Genomic DNA, 19,992 nt, shown 5'->3' with positions numbered 1-19,992 from the left:
AAGTATTGGAGGGCTGAAGGAATTGGCAATCTCATAGGCAATTTTCATGCTTCTGCTAAAAATAAGTGCCATAACAAACTTTTGCCTCGTAATATATCTGAAGTATACACCAAAAGCCTGTTAATGTACATCCACCCTACTGAAGTTATTAAACATTCCATGGAGACCAAAGGAATGTTAGGAGAAAGTTAGTGTATCAGAGAGCAGAGCAGGCATGATTTTGCCAGCAGTATTTGGAATTTCTCTGCTGAAATAGATCCATTGGAAAAAGAAGCAAGACAAGCCAGCAGGTAACTTGTAACCACATTTTTATCTTCTTCAGCAATATGTTAAAAATAAAACAGGAGATACTGGAAGGAAAAAGGAAAAGGTACTGATGTTCAAAAAAAAAAAACAGAACACAAACTTGACTCCATACATTTCTTTATAATCACATCTGCAACAGATGTGTGAAATATTTTTGTGCTTTTTATAACTGAAAGGTTATTTGCTAATGTTGTTTTCTGTTTTAATGACATTTTATTTATGAAAATACTTCAGAAATATCGTTTGGAGATACTTTCGAAATGATGCCCAACATTAAGTGGGTTAAATCTGACAGCAAAATCTGTGCAATAAGATGAGATCTGACAGCAACATCTGTGCAATAAGCTGTAGATTTAGTCTGTGCCAGACTAAGCACCTCCAAAAAGTCTAGTTCTGATCTGTCATCATGGAGGTGGCCATGAGGTGGCTGATCTGTCATCATGGAGGTGGCTGGAAGATTTTTGGAAATAAAGTCCTGGTCTATCTAAGAAGAGGTACTACAAAACCCTACAAGCCCTCTCTAATACAGTGGCTCTAGAGACTTTTTCTTCTGCTCTTCTTCTTTAGATAGGCAACAAGACTCTTCAGCTCACTCCTGCTCCCTCCGCATTGGAAAGTCCTGGTGAAAGCAGCTTTGTTCAGAGTGTTCCCTCACCCTATGTATGCTGGCAGTCTCACTGCTGTGCAGGCTGCCAGAGCTGCTCATGCACCACGAAGGACTGTCTTTAGACTGCCTGGTATCCAAGGGCAATGCTAAGATGAAGGCAGCCGAAAGTAGTCTTGCTTTTTTCTTTTTTCCACATTTTGGCTTCCATGGAGATCCAATGTTCCATGCTTTAGTGGCGTCACCTCCTACTCACAAGCGCCAGGCAATGCTCTTGGGTACCAACATACTCTCTTCTCCAACATGTGTTTTCTGTGTCCCGGGGGGAAATTTTTTGAGCCTTTCTCTTTGGATTTCTTTCCTGTGTCCTGCTAGAACTGCTTTTCTGTTCATTATTTCCCTTCCAGGGAAGCTATACTTTAGGAGAAGGGTGAGGATAGGAAAGAAACCTGGGCACTTTGTGCTACTCATATGCCCAAGAAAGTAGCAACAAACTATAGCACAAAACATCTATTACTACTCAAATTTGTATTAGTCATTCAAGCAGACAGATTTTCCTAATTAGGATTAAAACTTCCAGAAGTGTGTCAGAGCAGTTTACACTTCATCAAACTTTAAAAATCTAAATGTTAGGTATCTTATGTTAGAGAATCTTGCAGGCTTTCACTGTAATAAGTGGAGAGATAGACCCTCTGAAGGTGAACTTTTCCCATACCAATAAGTTCTGTGAAATGGGATGAATATGCTTTTTAAGTTTCTACACCATTAGAAGGCAGATTTTGGCATTAGACTCTACAGAGCCACTTTTTTTTTCCTTTCATCTTTAATATAAAACTAAATCTTTTGAAAATATTTCTTAGCTCTTTTGGTGAGCTAGCTCTGTAATGAAAATTAGAGGATGAAATTTCCCAACAGTACTTTCCTGTTGGTGTCCTAGATATACAAGAATAATAATTTACAGGTAAGGAACAACACTGTCTTGGTGACACTGTTCCACCCTGGGAAAAGCAGGGTCTGTCAGATGTTTTTATTTCCACATATTTGGGCTCTGCTATTCTGACTCAAACACTTGGATAAATTTCCTTGCAGTTTTGAGGTTTTGGCTCTACTGGTTTATAATTCTACTAACAACATCAATTTAGAAGAGCAAGACATCCGCCAGAAGCTCATAAGTAATAATGGGACCATGGCAGATGGATTTAGGCTTGAGACTGTGGATGTTGATCCAGTGGGTAAGTTATTTTCGGCTTTGTTGTCCTATAGATTTTGTTTGTTTGTCCTAAAATAAGCATCTTTTGTGTAAAAGAATGGATTTCCAAACAGTGTGGCTAATCCAGATTTTAAATTGTTATTTAAGCCTTATTCTTCTATTGACCTCACGGAACCACCCTCAAGAAATCTCTTTTAAACAAATATGGTTGTGCAGATTGCTTCAGTCAGTATTGCGTTCTGTGGTTCAAAGATGTTGGGACAGTTCTGTTGGGACAGGGGTAGATCTGAGAATAAAGAAGCATGATACACCTCCAGAACTGTTATGATGTTTTAGACCTGCAAGGTACCTTGCCCACTCCTCAACCCCATTTGTTTGGGGTGCTTTCAACTACTGCTCTTTATCAGTCTTGTTTAAGCTATCAAAAGTTCCCCATGCTTTTCCATTCAAGCCTCTCAATCTGCGATTGTCCTTTCTGGAGGGAGGAGGTTGGTCCTGCAACTGGATACAATGTGCACATTCAGCCCTTTTCCCTGAGCAGCAGCAGTGTATTTGGCCTAACTTGTGCACCTCTCCTTTACCACACAGCTCTACAGATAACATCCAAGCATTTAACTTGAAGAGAACAGAGTGCTACAGGGCTGAGGAACTGAGGCTGGGCAGCTCAAGACATTTAAAGTTAACTGTGATATATTGCTATTTATTTGCAGAGAAATGTTTAGCTGAAGAAAACCCTCCAAACTATTTTTGGCCTGATACCAGACCCACTGTGACCAACTTTACATTTTGCCATGGGAGTTCAGTTCAGATTGCATCAAGAACTTGGTAAGTGTTCAAATCCCCAAGAAGCCAAAAGCTGCCTAGTGACTTTAATGCAGCTTTCTGATTATATATGCATCCTCATTACAGTTTAATTGCATATCATTGGCATTATATTTAAGGTAGATGATTTTTGAACTGTGATTCAAGACCATAAACAAAAAGCACAAAAGATTACATGGGTACTATGAAAGTAGATAATTTATTAGTAATTAAAAAAAGCTCTTGCCAATCCTTTAGGGGATGTTGAGGTCCCCAATAAGTACATGAGTATGAAAAAAGCACCTTCTCACAGAACAAATCTGCCTCTTTAAATCATGATGTTTATGTAACTTCAAAACCAAAGCTACTGCTGCTACAGAATGATAATCAGCACAAGAATCGGCTGGATTTTGTTTGGACTTGTACACAAAATTCTCAATTCTGTGAAGATGAGATGTGCGTTTATTTAATCCATAACCATTAATGTAGTTTTAAAAAAGTCCAAAAAGTCTTGTAAAACCAGTGCTCATTTGGCACAAAACTCATTTTGGCAGTGCTCAGTCATAACTGAAGGCAGGGATAATCTTATGCTTAAAGTTATACAGTTTTAAGGTTTGGGATACATTTTCCCTAATATAGTCTTTCTTTATGAACATCAAAAATGTTTTAAGCACTGTATCTCTAATTCCCATTTGTAAAAAGGGAATATTATTACTTCCTGTGATACATTATTAAAGCAGTAAGGCTTTGATCTCCTTTGAGTACCTTGAACATGACTAAGATGCAATACTAATTAATCTGTTCAGTATTTAAATTAATCACAATTAATCATAATAGTCATATCCACCCACATTGCATTTGGAACATGTTCAGAGAAGGCCAACTCTTTTGCTTTCTTCAAACAAAATGGCAACATGGATATGAATCAGCTTTAAAGTTCTATGCCAAACAGGAAGACAACCACCATTATATTTAACTAGCTCACTTCCTCAGTCTGTTAATATTGTGCAAAAACTGTTACATTCTGATGGACCAACTTTTGTTGTAAAGTACATAGTGCAGGGGTCAAATTGTTTTTATGTCAGAACGTCAGAATCATTACAAATTAACGCTCCTGACCTCCCTTGCCCCAGCAGTGCTTATCTTTATTGCTCATTTGTGGTTTACACAATGCCATTGATTGCCCATATGCAGTATTTCTAATCAAAAATTACCATGCCTCCATCAACTTAGGCAATACAGAGCACAGGTTTGACATGCCCCTACATGCCTCATCTACACATTTCTTGAACACGGCCAGGGATGGTGGCTCCACCACTTCCCTGGGCAGCCTGTTCCAATGCTTTATCGCTCTTTACATGTAGAAATTTTTCCTAATAGCTAGCCTGAACCTCCCCTGGCGCAACCTGAGCCTATTTTCTTGTCCTATCGATAGTTACTCTGGAGAAGAGATCAACTTCTGCCTCACTACAACCTCCTTTCAGGTGGTTGCAGGGAGCGATAAGGTCTCCCCTGAGTCTCCTCTTAGTGAAGTGGAAACCATTCTCCATCCTGCCTCTATGATCAGCCTAATTATCCTTAGAGGAAAGAAAGGGAAAAAGTATGTCTAATATTGGAGCTACATCTAGATATTTTGTTTTTGTCAGGCTTTAGAGAAAGAACTTTGAAAAAAAATTACTTTTCCTGCCTGCCTCTGTGTCCCCTCACAGACTTTTTCTGTCTACCTTGGATCTGGATCTGATGGTGGATTGATTAAGTTTTCACATGTTGCGTAAATTTATATCTCCACATACCTCTGGTACATGTTCTAAGAGCTACTGCTGTTTCTTATGGACTTGATCAAAGCTCTTTATATCAAAGAGAAATTTTAGAAATAGGCCATGGTAGGGGTGTAATAGGGGGTTATATAAAAACTTGGGTCTTTCTTGAAACACCAGGCCAGAATTTCCACTGATGCAATTGATGAAATTATTACAACCAATAATTCATCAGAAAGACCTGGGGGTTCACCACCGTCACTGAATTGATCACATATTTCCACTTTCCAGCATACACTGTTTATTTTATTTGGGGTCATATTATAAATGGTAAATAGTAAGTTGAGAACAGCATATTAATGTGATATGTAAAAGAATTATGGAACATTTATATTATTTTGCTGTTACAGTTCATGTGTATTTTGGCATTTTTTTTTTCTTTGCAGCTATTTGGGTCTGCAGAACTATACATCGTACTGGGGACAACCTGATCTGAGAAACTGCACAGGTGGGTACACTGATATCTTTGGCTAAAGTAATAGTCATGTAGACTACAGCTGATAATTAATCTAAGGAAGGAAATTGCACCAAGGAAGAGTATCTACCTCTTCTTAACTTGTGCTAAGTTGCTTAATTTTTTTTTTTTAATCACAGCAAAGGAAATATTTAAACTCTGGGGAAGAAACTCTGCTGGAAATTGAATCCAGCACTTCCATTAATCTCTTTGGATATGAGTTAATGAAATCAATCAATTTTTTTGTCTAATTTAAGCAAGAATAGTGGCACGTGATAGCTTGCATCAGTTTGATGCAAGCCGGATTTTTAACTGTTTCTAGTGCCCATTGATGCTAGTGGAAAGTTTTCCAGCCTTCTCTGGGCTTATGCTCAGTCTCTTATGTTTTTTTCTCAGTTTAAAAAATTCCGCTTGAACTCATTCTGGCCATAAAGGAATAATAAAATAAATAGACATCATTTTTTTGGCCGCTTCTGCAGTGCTGGAATCTCCCACATCTTTCTGTAGTCAGTGGAGAAAATGAGTAATTCAGAGCACCTACAGTATGTTCCTGCTCTGAACAGCTTTCTAGAGAAGCCTTTTTTTCTTTCTTTGCTGATTATACAGGGCTCATAGGTAACCTGGCTACTTAACTTCATAAATTGTATTGGATACTTACAGTCAGGCTACATGAAAACATTTCTTTTTTGTAGAATGAACATAGTTTCTTAAAAGTAACACAACATTAAAGAACTCAACCAGTTTCAAACTAAAGAAAGCCAGTGATCTTTCAGAATCTGATTTGTGAATAGCCAGTAACATCTCTGATATTTTAAGACTAGTATTTACATTTAGTTTTCCATCCAGGAGATACCAAACGTAGTTTATATATATTTTACATGAATATTTTGTCAGTGAAAACAATATCAAACTTTCTTCATCAGGAAAATTATTCTCATGAAATTAGCTTGTGTTGCAATTGCCAGTCCTCCGAACAGGAGTATAGTCCTCTCAAGGTACAGAAATCATTCACGGTGGGATCAGAATTTCTGCCCAGAGCTTATATGTAAAGAGTAAATATTTTATCAGTAATTGTGATTTAGGGACCCATTGTTTTCACTTCAAGAATGAAAGAGAAGCTGTTTTTTTCACAATAAAAATGGAGGAGACGATAAGGAGAAAAAAAGAGAGAAAATATACTTTTTATTTCAAAAAGCATTTCAATAATTAGTCTGATTACAAGCTCAAGGGAAATTAAGGAAAAGAAAGACACAGCCAGCATGTAAGATTCAACAGATACTGTATACTTCATAAAATTATAAATTTGTTTTTTTAAAAAAAGCCCTAATATTCCTTACAAGTACTATGGAATAGGCTGTAACTTGAGTAAGAAAAAAAAATGGAATTGCTTCAGGATTAATATACAATATATTCTCTTTTTTGCTCCTGTTTATGTGTACACTTACAGAAAATGCAGCTGACATTGCCAATCAGCTTTTGAATCTCACTGGTGAAGGGCAGCAGCTAACTTCAGACAAAGTAAATGATGTTGTTCAGAAGCTCAAAAAAATTGTGAATGATGAAAAAATTGATGAATCTCTGGGTTCTACTGTGGTGACAATTTTTTCCAATATTCTAACAAGTTCAGACAGCGTATTGGCTGCATCATCTTCAGAGTAAGTATTTCTGCCCTGCTACTGAGAAAAATCTGTTTTGCTGCCTGTTAAAAAATGGACACATACTTCCATATATAGACAGACAATTGCAATAAAGCAAACTTTTTTGATCTCCATCAAAAAGAATTTGGTGAGATGAACAAAAGATTCTTAAGTTGTATCAAAACTAAAATTAATATGCAGGTCAAAGTTAAATTATTTTGATGTAAGAGGAGTCTCCTGATAAATAACACACCATAGATTTAAGTATCATTGGAAGATTGTTTCACAGCCTTTGATATGAGGTCAGGTATTTGCTGTCAATCAAAACCTTTTATTTTCAGCAGAGGTACATAAATTTACAGTATGACGATCTCGTTGTGAGTGACGAGTGACAGTAAGAAAATGATTTCAGAAATGGAGAACATATGATGTCATCATTTTCTTTCTTCTGTACTTAATATTTAGATTTTATTTTTTCTATTTTTAGGGCGCTAAAAACTATTGATGCCTTGGCTCTAAAGATCCAGTTCACTGGACCATCTATGAGCATTTCAACACGAAACCTTGCACTTGGAGTGTCTGCTATAAACTCAACTTCATTCAAAGGTTCTTCTTTTAGTGTCAGCCCACAGAATAATGCATCTGATTTTCAGGTATGAAATGAAAATTGTATTTGAATATGAAGTGTCTGGTGTTAAAAGTCTATTTCTTGTGGATACTATAAAAATACTTAAAATTTTCATTACTACCCCTACTACTCTATTCCCTTTTTCCTGCAGCCATCCAAACAGCAGATCAATTTAATATTGCCTTGAGCAGCAGGAAACCCAGGTTAACCCATTTTCATCTGATGATGAAAAATATTTTGCTTATAAATCCAGGATTGGCTTTATTTTTTTTTCATTGTTTTGGGCTATTGGAAAGGCAAAAATAACCCTTGAGAGTCTTCTGCATGCTACTGCCACTCCACTGATGAGTTTCAATTTGAGAGTAAAAGGCAGCTAAATGTAGGTATCTGCATATATATTTCTATAGATACAATATTTGTTTGAGCTTTCAGTATGGCTTAAACACCCACTGCCAATGGACATCTAAAGCTGATCCAGTTGCTCACACATGGGCTCATAGTGTTGTTTGGGATATCCTATGGTGTTCAAGGCATTCACATAGGATTGACTTATCAAATCACACAAACATAAAACATAGTAAAGACAAATCACTTAAATTGCAGGATGGTTTCTAGCATGACAAAATTGAGAGAGGCTGCTGTATTTAAGAAATCTGTCATTGCAATGCCATTTGAGGATCACTAATGAGGGAAAATCTTTCACAAATGGAGAAACACAGACAAGGTATACTCAAAGCCACACCTAGAAGCTATTTAGGTATCTGAGATGCAGACAAACATCTACTGTGGAAATCAGTGGCAATGAGATGCCACTAGATTTTTTAAAAACAAATTTATTATAGATGTGCATGTATATATATGTACAAACACACAGATATGTATGTATAGTTGTATGTATATATATGTAAATATGTGTTATAATGTTCATAGTTTAGTACGAAGTAATGTATCTCCTAGGTATTGAATCTAGGTTAAATTTAGGTTGCCCTTCAAATATAGGAGACTTGGAGAAACATAAAAAAGATGAAATATAAAAATCTACTGTCTAGTAGACCAGAGGAGCCAAACACTAAAAAAGACTATTAAAACTAATAGTAAGGTAAAAATCTGCAGGCCTTTTACACACAGTCTATATAGACTTTGGATCAAATCTCAAGTGCTGATTTGAAAAGGTATGAATAGGTTTAATGTAATCAGGGTTTGTTGCATTTATATTCATAGACGTTAAATTTTAGTCAAAATTTCTGTACATCAACTGCATTAGAAATTTTCAGTGTTGCCCCAAAGATGTCAGCTTTGGGGATATCTTGCCTGAAAGGAGGCAGTAGCCTTCAGGGCCCTTTCTGTGCAGATTCCCTGAGGCTAAAGACCACTCCTAGCTACACCTCTACCTCACAGCAAGGCTTGAGGCACTGCAACTTTGGGTGTCTTAGAAAAAGGTGGAGCAAACAGGAGACCACAGTACTCCTAAGAGTAGTCCTTCAGTGGCTGCCTACATCTTTCCCCTGGGAAGCCACTGCCAGGAGACAACAATTCCCTGCGTGGTCTGCAGGCTAAACAGGCTGCCTAGGGAAGTCCAGCGCCAGAAGACGCCTGCTCCCAGCAAACTGTGCAAAACAAGGAACAAGGAGGAGATGGCCTCACGTTGTGCCAGGGGAGATTCAGGTTAGATATTAGGTAGAATTTTTAACCAAAAGAGTAGTCAAGCATTGAAACAGACTGCCCAAGGAAGTGGTGGACTCCCCATCCCCGGTGGTGTTCAAGAAATGTGTAGATAAGATTCTTAGGGACATAGTTTAAGAGGTGTTTAGGGGCTTACTTGATGATCTTTTAAGGTCTTTTAGAACTATAATGATTCTATGATTCTTTGACTGTAAATTTACTTTTTTTTAACTCTGATGTTAATAAAGCTGGACAGCTGATTGTTTCTCCTCCAAATTTCATCCTGTATTTATGGAAAGAGGAAAGGAAAAAATCTGAAATTAGATTTGGGATGTTCTACATTTATAATCATTTATAATAAGAATTACCATCTGTGGATTGAGGACATCCAGGATTTTTTTTTTTTTTTTTTGTCCTGGAGTCATTTACTATACCACTGTCTGAAGAATCATGAAATCCAAACTCCATCAAATTATTTATAATGTTCCTATTGGAACTTAAGTTTGTACTCAAGCTTTTACATTTCCAACAGCTGATTGAGAATTCTTAGCATCCTCTCCACCAGAAATGCCTGTAGCAGCTGTGATGACAGCTCATATATTCCATGCCTATCAGGAAAGACACTTACTATCCCTGCTGGAGTGAGATTCCCTTGTGAAAGCCCAAGATGTTCACCACTGATGTGATGATCTATCCCAGGCTCATCAGGGAATCTTAAACCCTTCAAACTGTCAGAATGTTTCCAGATTTTATTTCCCCCGTTTTTTTTTTAAAAAAAGTAAATCTCAAGTAAATGTATCCATGGTAGTTTGGAAAGATTCTATTTTAGTTCCCTCTGTCTTTTTGTTTCTTGCCAAACCTTTGACTGAGCTAGTTTTTGATGATTCACATTATTAAATTGTTCCTGTAATGTATCCACACTTCTATAAAGAAGACTCTTCCATTCTATTTGCACACAATATGAAATAGGATGTCTTTATCACATATATCCTTTCTGATTCATGTTGCAGAATTATCCTTTGAAAACCTGTTACTCAAGTACTTTTAGCCCTGTTAGGATATGCCTATGAACTATATCTTACTAGTTTCCAGTGGTACCTGTTACTCACAGTAAGTTCATGCAAACTTAGAATTTTAATAAATTAGCTTATGGCTTGAAACTTCCTATTAGCTAAGAGTGCATTAGTGCTGTATCACTGATCATGAAACAAATGCTTGAACAAGTTACTCCTCGAGAAGTTAGGATGTGTGTTTCCTCATGTCATTGTAGAATTCTTTAACACTTTTACTATACAGCAATCATGACATGCATTTTTCCCTTTCTTTGATGAATAAGGTGATACACACAATTCACTGTGGTATAAGAGCATATAGTCATAGAACTGCTGCATCGTTGGTAACAAAATACAAGTTTGCACACTTGTTTCCTTTCTGCCAAATGTCGTGTCACTGTGCCATAATTGACCTATTGCCTCTATCAATTAACCTGAGCAATGACAAGAAAAGTGTCCCTTTTTCTTCTACATAGCACAGAACAGTGCAGTGCACAGAGTGCACTCAGTGCACAGAGCAGTGACTGTAATTGTTATTTTTAAGCCTTCTTTTTGTAATATAGCAACTAGAAAAGCTGGTAAGAGCTATTTTTTTTAGGTATATGTGTGCGGAAATAAAAGGATTTTATCAATTTCATCCCTCTGATTTTGTCTTAGGATTAGAAATGCCTAAAGATAAATGACTCATGCGTCTTTTATGAAAAGTTAAATATAACTTGTGCTTCATGTGCTTTGTGATTCTGTGGAATCCATCACAAAAGTAATTCCTGTTAATGGCATGATGTTCTGTGGAGGTCCAATATGTCAAAGTATTTATCTTTGTTTTGGAAAGAAGTGCCAGGTGCCACTTGTGAAAAGAAAAAAAAAAAAGAGAAAAAAAAAATTCTTTACACTAGAAATCTTGCACTCTTATTGAGTATGAGTAGAAGCTTTGAATTGACATTTACAGGGATGTTTGAGAAAGGAACTTGTATTTTTTCTTTTGCTGTAATGATGTATGCTATGGGCTACATAGCTATGTGCTACATAGCAAACAAAAAAATGGGCAGGAATCAACACAAATGCAATATTTGTGGGCAAGTGGCTACTTTGCTTACAGAAGATGTTACTGAGGCATTGCACAAACCAAGTGAGTTTAGGATTCTATAAGTTCTACACAGAGGAAAAATAAAAGGAATTCTTAGAAGGTAGTGGAGATGGCTGAAGTCAAATGTCAAGTACTTATCTGACATGCCCCTACAAATTGGATGTTCTGGAGAAATGACATGTCCGTGGATTGTATATGCAGATCAAAGAATTCAGCTCAAGTTTCCTGAAATTTATTCAAAAATATTGACTTCAACATAATGGAAAACCTTCAGTATGGCAGTGAATTAGTCATTTTTTTCATCTGTAAATTTCCTATAGAAGCCTTATCTCTTGCTGGAGGAAGGGAGAACCTCCTAAGCCCTTTTTTTTTTATTATTACATGTTTTCATCTACAGGTCATTAGTGTTGACGATTCTAGTCCAATGTCTAGATTTCCTTACAGAAAGATCTGAACCCTGTTGTGGTCAATGAATGACTTGCTTTTTGTTGTTGAACATTTGAACATTTTCTTTTGTTGATTTTATTTAACAGATAGATTTTGACAAGGATCAGGCAAATGCCATTGCGTCTGTTGTTCTGCCATCAAGTTTACTGAAAAATTTAAGTCAAGATGACTATGAAGTCATATCCAGGGCTCAATTTACTTTCTTCAATAAAAATGGTCTTTTCCAGGTAAATATAAATGTGCTAGAAATAATTTCAGTTAAGGTGATTCAAAGGCAGCTGCTAAAGTATCTTGTAGTGTAAACATTTTGGAACATCTCATGAGCTATAGGAATGGAACGGTAGCAATTGCAATCGTTAGTGAATTCAGAGTGACAGTTGCCATGTCCAAGTTGTATGCAGTCAGATATTTGAATGCAAATTCCTATCTCATGTGGGATAAAACTTATATACAGTAATGAAGGGCAAACCGAATCCCACATGAACAGAGTGAATTAGCAAGACTCCTCAAAGGCCCTATCATCTGTTTATGCACATTGATAGACCTTGGCATTCAGTGGAGCTATGTTCTTTCTCTGATGGACATTTGGCCTATAATACAGCTAAATAGTCTTTCTTTTCCTTAAAACCATTGATTGTACAGTCACGCCACATGGATCATTTGCATGCAGTTTAAAACTCTGGCTGATGGTCATCAGCCAGGGAATATTAATTTGTACATATACTATTCTTTTCACACATATGTGTTCCCACAAGCATGCTATGTTAATACTGTGTGGATGCTTACACATGTGGATGCACATGAACAATCATGTGGATAACACATGATTGTTTAAATAAAGGTAAAAATATTTGTACCCAAAAACTGAAGGAATCAAAGTAGATTTTTTTTCTCATTTATGTTCCATTGTATGGTAAGTTAAAATTTAAAAGTTCCAACATGATATACACCAAAAAAGTTAGAAAGAGTTTAACAGCATAGAAAAAAATATAAAACACACCTATACTAAAAAATATTTCATTGAGAAGGAAACGTTTTCACAGTGAACAGTAGGCAAAACTGAGTTTGTTTTCCCATTAGTATTTCAAGTGACCTTTGGCCCTTGTGCATCCGCAAAACTCTGTAGTATTGTGTTGTCCCTGTATTATCATTTTTATTGGCAGCGTATCCAGATTCTTCAGATAATCTAGGCAACAAAATACCCATGACCCTAAATTGCCTTTTGAAATACACCCTAAAGTATCTTTAGCTCTTTAAAATAGTAGTCACTTTAAGCCCATTTTTAAGAAAAACAAGATTAATATTTTTAATAAAGAAACTCCAGAAATACATAAGTAGGCTTGTCATAAGCTATTATGAATCATATAAAGAAAAAACATACAATATTATTTATATTGCATAAAAATTGTCGTCAGGAGGGCTTGCCACTAACCATATAGGTATCTTTGTTTTGTTTTGCTTTGTTTTGTTTTTATATTTTAAATTTTGATATACAGTTCACATTGCTAATAAAAGCACATGGCTACCATCATAACAGACCTTGTAAAATTGATCTGTGTGTGCATCCCACATATGTCTTTTAGTTTTACTAGAATGTATATGCTTGGTAAGTCAATGAAAGGTAAAGCAATAAAATTTGCAACTAAAAGCCCTTACAAATTTGTTCTTAATTTTCAAATTGTTCATGGGTGAACATTTTCAACCAAATTATTAAACATGTGCAAAACTCAAATTTTCCATTAATTACTTCTGTTTAGAATCAATCTGACTGTAAAACCAAAGCAGTGACTTGTGACCAGTCATTTCAAATCCAAATGAAGAAGACTCTTTACTCATATAACATTCATTTCATTAGAAGTGCAGCACAGTCATCATATATAGTGAGCAGTAAAATTTTCAGTCTATCTAAAAACATTATTAATGGTTTAGTAAAAGCATCAATTGTTTTTAGGCAATTAATTTGTAGAATATTTGCACCTTAATAGATCAGCAATTTCCAAGGAAAATGTGCTTATTTGGAAAAATCTCAACCTTATGCTTTCTCATTGGTTAGGAATGGCATTGCCTAGTGACAACATCTGTTTGACATGTACAAGTACCTGAGGGGTGAATTGACAGCATGTGGCCAAACTTTTCTCAGTGGTGGCTGGTGACAGGACAAGGGGTAATGGGTACAAGTTGAAACACAGGTAGTTCCACCTCCATGTGAGGAAGAACTTCTTTACTGTGAGGGTGACAGAGCCCTGGAACAGGTGGCCCAGAGAGGCTGTGGAGTCTCCTTCTCTGGAGATCTTCAAAACCCACCTGGATGCCACCCTGTGCCACGTGCTCTAGGTGTCCCTGCTGGAGCAGGGGGGTTGGACGAGAGGTCCCTTGCAACCTTAACCATTCTGTGATTCTGTAACATAAGTATTCTATTTTCATTTCTAGCAATTAAAACATTATTATCTCCTACCATATGTAGCATTGCTTTGAATATATTAGTTCTTGGTCATTCATGCGAAGATGGAAGATGATTTAGTAATTATACACAGAAAACAGGTTATTTTCCCAAGACTTCCCATCTACAAAAAAGAATAGCATTGACAATAAAATAAGAATTGTTTAGGGAAATTAGCTAGTGCTGGTGGAATCAAATGAAGTGATTAAAAGGGATTTTTTTTGCCTTATAATCTCTCTATAATTGTGCTTCTAAATGTTTATGAAAATAAGAAATATAAGAAAAGTTTTATGAGGCAAACCTATAATTTGATCTTATAAACAGTACATTCTTATACTGGGTGGTCAAAAGTGTAAAATGCTGGAAGCTTATTTATTCTGGCATACGACAAAAATAAAACTGTTTACTATGACATTTATGTCTTGTTCTGTGTCAGCATTTATTATATTTTTCTAAATATTTCACAGGATTCAGAAACTCCTGCCAACTTGACCAGTTTTGTGGTGGCATGCAGTATAGGAAACCTAACAATTCAGGACCTTCAGGATTATGTGAAGATTACAATTAAGCATACCAAAGTTCAGGTAAGAATAACTCAATTATTCAGAGAGAAACAGAAATGCAAGCTATGTTTTAAAGGCTGGGTATAAAGTCTCGTTATCTGGATGGATTTTGAGTAACAATAGAAATAAAAATGGAAGTAATATTTCTAAAACTAATGCAGGCAACTAAAACCTAGAAATAAGTTTTTTTGCCTGTCCTCACATTCTCACTCTTTTCAGGATTTAACACTTGTCTGAAAATCCATTAATTATGCCACTTTGAGGCAGTTTTTTCTGAATAGCCATAAGTAAAATCATAGTTCATTCAATACACTAGAATTTCAGAATGATTTAAATACTTTGATCAAGCATGAATTGCTTTGTTAATAGTTCCTCAAGGTATTTTGTTGTTCCTCAAGGTATTTTTGCAGTATCCTACAAAGGAAGAATGGACAGAACCACATTTTAAAAATATAACTATAATTAATTCAGTAAAACAGAAGACCAGAGGAAGCCTTTTGGTGTGTTCTCTTTCAGTGAAATAAACATTCAAGCGTTAGCTTGGCTCTGTTCACAGATACGTTGGTCAGTAGCTATTCTAAAAGAAACTATTACGCTAGAGGTGTGATATCTAAGTAAAACATGAATGGAATAAGAAACTGGTTCATTAACCTTGAGATGGGATATTTTCATATTTCAATTACCCTACTTTTTATTATAAAGATTATTTCAAGGTCAGGGAGAAGAGTTCATTAGGCTTTTTCTCAGTTTCAAGGCTGGTTGCATAGACTATTAATAACATTTGGACCCTGTAAGACATCATACTCAAGAATAACTTAAATGAGACCATAAAACTAATTCATCAGTGGAAAAGGAACAGTGTAAAGAAACAGTGCTTGTGTTTTAACATCTTCTGTGCAGGCTTATCTTTCTAGAAGAATAAGACTTAGTTTGAAACTAGAAGATATTTGAACAATACAAGTAATATTTGTTCTTCTGCTCATTAAGTAAAAGCACACATAGTAAAACATTTGCACTAAACATTTATATTGACAAGATGGTTAAAAAATTTACTTTTGCCTGTGTTCATAGGAAGATCCTAAGCCTACATGTGTCTTCTGGGATATGAACAAAAATGGTATGTTAAAAATACTGTTATGTCTTTTCTGAGGATATAAAGGTGTCCATATTTTAAATTCAGTCACAGTCTTGGCCTTTCTTGCAACTTCATCAGTCCTTGATTTTTTTTGGATAATAACGTGTTTGGTAGCAGCATACGTTAAGTATTCTTTCTACAAATTTTGCATGTAAGTTTGGATAACATTTTGAATTTGTAAATAAAGTTTCTCTAATTTTCTGTGTCTGATAGCAGTTTTTCACTGATCTTTCTGTATGGGGAAGTCAAATAGTAATCCTAAGGAGACAGCACATGAATGGTTTTCAACTATCCTTTTAATTGGCCATTTAAAAAATATGGGGTTATTTAATTGTGAGACTGTGCATCTCCTGAATCTTGAGTTGTTTTTGCCTCCACAAAAGGTTGGTTACACAAATTTCATTTAGATAAAGACTCAGCATCCACCTTTTAACCAGACACAGTCTGCGTGATAAGATCCTATACAAGATATGTATTAACATGGCAGCATTTTAGCCCATTCTCAATTGAATGGGTTAAGGGGATAATTTATTTCATAGTTTTCCAAGGCCAGATAGCATAATTAAGATTAACCATTCCATCCCTCTTTGTTACACAGAAACAAAGGGCGAGATCCTGTATTCATAGGACATAAATGCTATGGCCTATATAAATGCCTATTTATTCCTATTTAATATATGGCCTGAGGATATATGAGTAGGAGGGATGTAGGTGTAGACATCACAATAGTGTGGTAAAGGCAAGCTCTAAAATCATTTTATTGCTGGGTAAAGCAAAGGTGTGCCTTATTGTGTGATCTGCATACCAAGTCTTATTCATCCCTCATTAATTAAAAAAAAATACTCCTATCTTTAATATAGACTTACATTTGTTTCTGCTTAACAGGCCATAAGTTAGAACACTTGCCTAGCGTAATTTTCTAAGAAATCTGGTACTTGCTACTTTTCTGATTAATATTTACTGATTCAATTCGATATACAAGAAATTAATTTAGAAATATCTTCAAGGTATGGTGTTATGAGTTTATTGGAAAGAGTTGTTTCTCTGTTTTCATGTCCATAGGTGGTAATGGTGGATGGAACCCTGCAGGCTGCAAGGTGCAAGCAGAGTCCAATGAGAATGAGACAATTTGCTTATGCAACCATCTCACGCACTTTGGGGTCCTAATGGTAAGCAAATTCTCACATTTCAGTAAGCTTGTCTTTTCTGAGAAGCACTAAGTAGTTTTTTGTCGTGGATCAAGGCAACCATCTTCATTTATTTTTATTATTTTGGTTATTCATTTTGCACTTCTTTTATAATAATAATTCATTTTATCCATTATTTTCATAAATATATCTTTTCATTTAAAATATCTAATAATAAGGATTCAGGAACGAGATGATGAAGAAAATTAGTAATGAAAGCAAAGTGTATTACTACAGTAGTATTACTACAAGTGCTACAAGTATATGGCTACAGTAATATTACTACAGTAATACTACAGTATATTACTACAAATGGCTAACTGTTATAACATAAAAATGTGCCCAGAACAGTATTCTAGATTTTAAAAATTACTTGGCTTGAAACATCTGACAATGTACACTACAAATAATATGTTATCCTATCCAGCTTCAAAGCTAGTACATGTCTGCCTCAAAAAGAATGTCGGAATCAGGGACTGTAAAACCAAGGCCCAGCACTAATTCTTTCATTACTGAAAATAAGTCCCAAAGTGGAGCAGATCTCTATCATTTTCTTTAATAATATAATCCAACAAAATTACATGCAGTTTCGACCCCTCAACATTAGAGGGTGAGAGCAGATTTTCGTGCGTTGAGGTGCAGAGCAAGGCATGGACAGAGAATATGGCAGAGAGGGAGAAAAATGGAAAATATGCTCTAAATTTTTGGATGGGGTATCAGATCTGATCAATGAGAAGAGAAGCTGACCTTAAAAATAATGTGAACATATATTAGAAAAGGTTGCAGAAGAGAGGGAGTGTTCAGTTTATAAAGGAAATTAGTGCAAGAAAGAGGTTGAAAATTTTTTTGATGAAAGAGAAACAGGACTGAGTAGAGCTAAAATTGTGAGGTCATGAAAGTATGAAGGTATTAACAGGAAAAAAGTAGAAAGAATGATTTTTTTTTAGAGAGTAATGAAGAGTAAATAAAAATATGTCCTACTGTCAAGCAAAGCTGCTAACGGGGATGAAGAACCAAGACAAGAGAGCACAGTAATTCCATTTCATCCTGAGATTCAAGGTGATAAATCTTCCTTTTCAAATTTACGTAATGCCAAAAAGTATAAAGAAATACATTATTTTGCAAAATTTGTAAAACTTGCTGCTTTTTCTTAAATGGCATTAATCAGAGTTGCCTTGTAGTACAGAACTTCTCATGGAAAAGAGCCTTTTAAGGCTGATGTACTTACATAATATTTATGATAGCTTAAGGCTATCAGATCCTTAACTCTCCAAACTAAATGCATGAGATGTGTAGGGCTTAGCATGTCAGGGAGATAAGAAAAGGGACTATATAGAGCACTTCAGCCTTGGTAGTGTAATTCTTCCAGAAGTCAAAGGTCCACAGAAATTTGCATACCTGAAATATTTTTGAAAGAAAAAGAAACCCCAGCAGGAAAAAAGTGGCAAATTGCAGTCCTTTCTTAAGTCTGGTGATTATTCAAAACCTTTTTGAGACTCCCAAAGGCAACAGTCACACTCAGTAATAGGCTGAACTATGACTTTCAGTCTAGCATAAACACTCTTTGTCTTCTAAAGCAAATCTGCAGAAAAGATGTTTGTTCCAAGTGAAGGTATATGTTTTTGATTTAGCATCTTGCAGTGGCATTATAGTAATAAAGAAAAATACCTACAGATACCTTAAATGCTGGAGATAAAATAAAGAAGAAGATCTGTTCCTAGCATAGAACTTAGTGCACAAAGGAGCTATATGCTCCGACATTTTAAGCTTTGGTCTTACAAAGCCTTACTAATAAAGCAACCTAAATTGTATTCTGCTTTCACTTTTCATCCTTAACAAGAAGAAAAAAAAGAGCTTTTTTAGGGTATATTCAATGAGTCCCTTCTCTTCCCCTGAATGCCTTTGTTGCATTAGTAAATAAGGCAGAAGTGTTCTGAATTTGGGCTGTATTCCAGTAGATTTTTAACCAGTTTTGACTTTCTAATTGCATTTTCATTTTAATAATCTTTTCTTACTTTAATTAAATGACTTTCAAATAACGTTCTCTTGGTGTATATTAACAGTATTATGAGACTGGTAGATGAACATAATATAAAAAAATGCAAACAGCTCTTTAATTTTCCTGTGAAGAATGTCATGTTTTGTAACCCTTTTTAGGTATCTTCTTGCTAGGTAGTTCTGCTAAGGGCAACAGTAACTGTGACCACAGAATAGGCACCATTAAATGTTGCTATTTGCTTACATTTATTCCAAAGTGATGTAGTTCCAAACACTCTTTTGTTTTGCCCTTAAAAAAAAGGAAATAACACTGGCATTTATTCTCAGATATATGTGGCAATTACAGTTGGCCTGAAGAATGGAAAAAAAATCCTCAGTGTTCCTACTTCATTTCCACTTTTTAAAAAATGTTTTCCATACAAATATGTTATTCTTAAAGAAGGATATCCATAAGGAACTGAACTAAAAATCTGAAAAGGGATTTTTTTTCCATAAAGGGCCATTTGAATGCCTCATAATGAGTTATAATGATCAGTGTCAGACTGTCTTTCTGCTGATGCCAGCAGTTATAATACTTACAGCACAATGTTTTCAAGAGCCATGGGAAGGAAGTGAGAGGTGTAGCGACTATAAACTAAATATACCCAGTAAACATGAACCTTAACATCGGGGTTATAGCAGTACTGCCAAAGTGTTTTTGAGTTTTACTTGACTGATTACCAAGAAACTGTGTTGTGCTCATTAAAAAGGAGTTTGCTCTAACTTATACCTCTTCCTTCTCTCTCACTTAGGATCTTCAAGGAACAGTTGCACAAATAGACTCACAGAACACCAAAGTCCTCACCTTTATCAGTTACATAGGCTGTGGGATATCTGCCATATTTTCAGCTGCAACTCTTCTGACATACATTGCATTTGAGTAAGCATTACTTCAAAGCATCACAACATAAATACGTTTATATGA

At 35.6% G+C, this 19,992-nt stretch overlaps 1 protein-coding gene across 3 annotated transcripts in view; it reads left to right on the top strand.

The window, feature by feature from the left end:
* Nucleotides 1-19,992, top strand: part of ADGRG6 (adhesion G protein-coupled receptor G6) — a 314,344-nt gene that overhangs the window by 68,337 nt on the left and 226,015 nt on the right. For all 3 annotated transcript variants that reach the window (XM_088522776.1, XM_088522777.1, XM_088522775.1), the window contains 10 exons: nucleotides 2,000-2,142; nucleotides 2,831-2,945; nucleotides 5,125-5,186; nucleotides 6,640-6,847; nucleotides 7,317-7,482; nucleotides 11,792-11,932; nucleotides 14,613-14,729; nucleotides 15,780-15,825; nucleotides 16,906-17,012; nucleotides 19,820-19,947. In XM_088522776.1, coding sequence (XP_088378902.1) covers nucleotides 2,000-2,142; nucleotides 2,831-2,945; nucleotides 5,125-5,186; nucleotides 6,640-6,847; nucleotides 7,317-7,482; nucleotides 11,792-11,932; nucleotides 14,613-14,729; nucleotides 15,780-15,825; nucleotides 16,906-17,012; nucleotides 19,820-19,947 — 1,233 coding nt within the window. The remainder of the gene's footprint in view (nucleotides 1-1,999; nucleotides 2,143-2,830; nucleotides 2,946-5,124; nucleotides 5,187-6,639; nucleotides 6,848-7,316; nucleotides 7,483-11,791; nucleotides 11,933-14,612; nucleotides 14,730-15,779; nucleotides 15,826-16,905; nucleotides 17,013-19,819; nucleotides 19,948-19,992) is intronic.

Source organism: Tinamus guttatus, unplaced genomic scaffold (assembly GCF_059628265.1).
Source record: "Tinamus guttatus ecotype Peru unplaced genomic scaffold, ASM5962826v1 Tinamus_guttatus_pri_ptg000164l, whole genome shotgun sequence".
In the NCBI taxonomy this organism is placed as follows: domain Eukaryota; kingdom Metazoa; phylum Chordata; class Aves; order Tinamiformes; family Tinamidae; genus Tinamus; species Tinamus guttatus.
The sequence above is the reverse complement of the archived record's forward strand: the minus strand, read 5'-3'. Positions and strand labels throughout refer to the sequence as shown.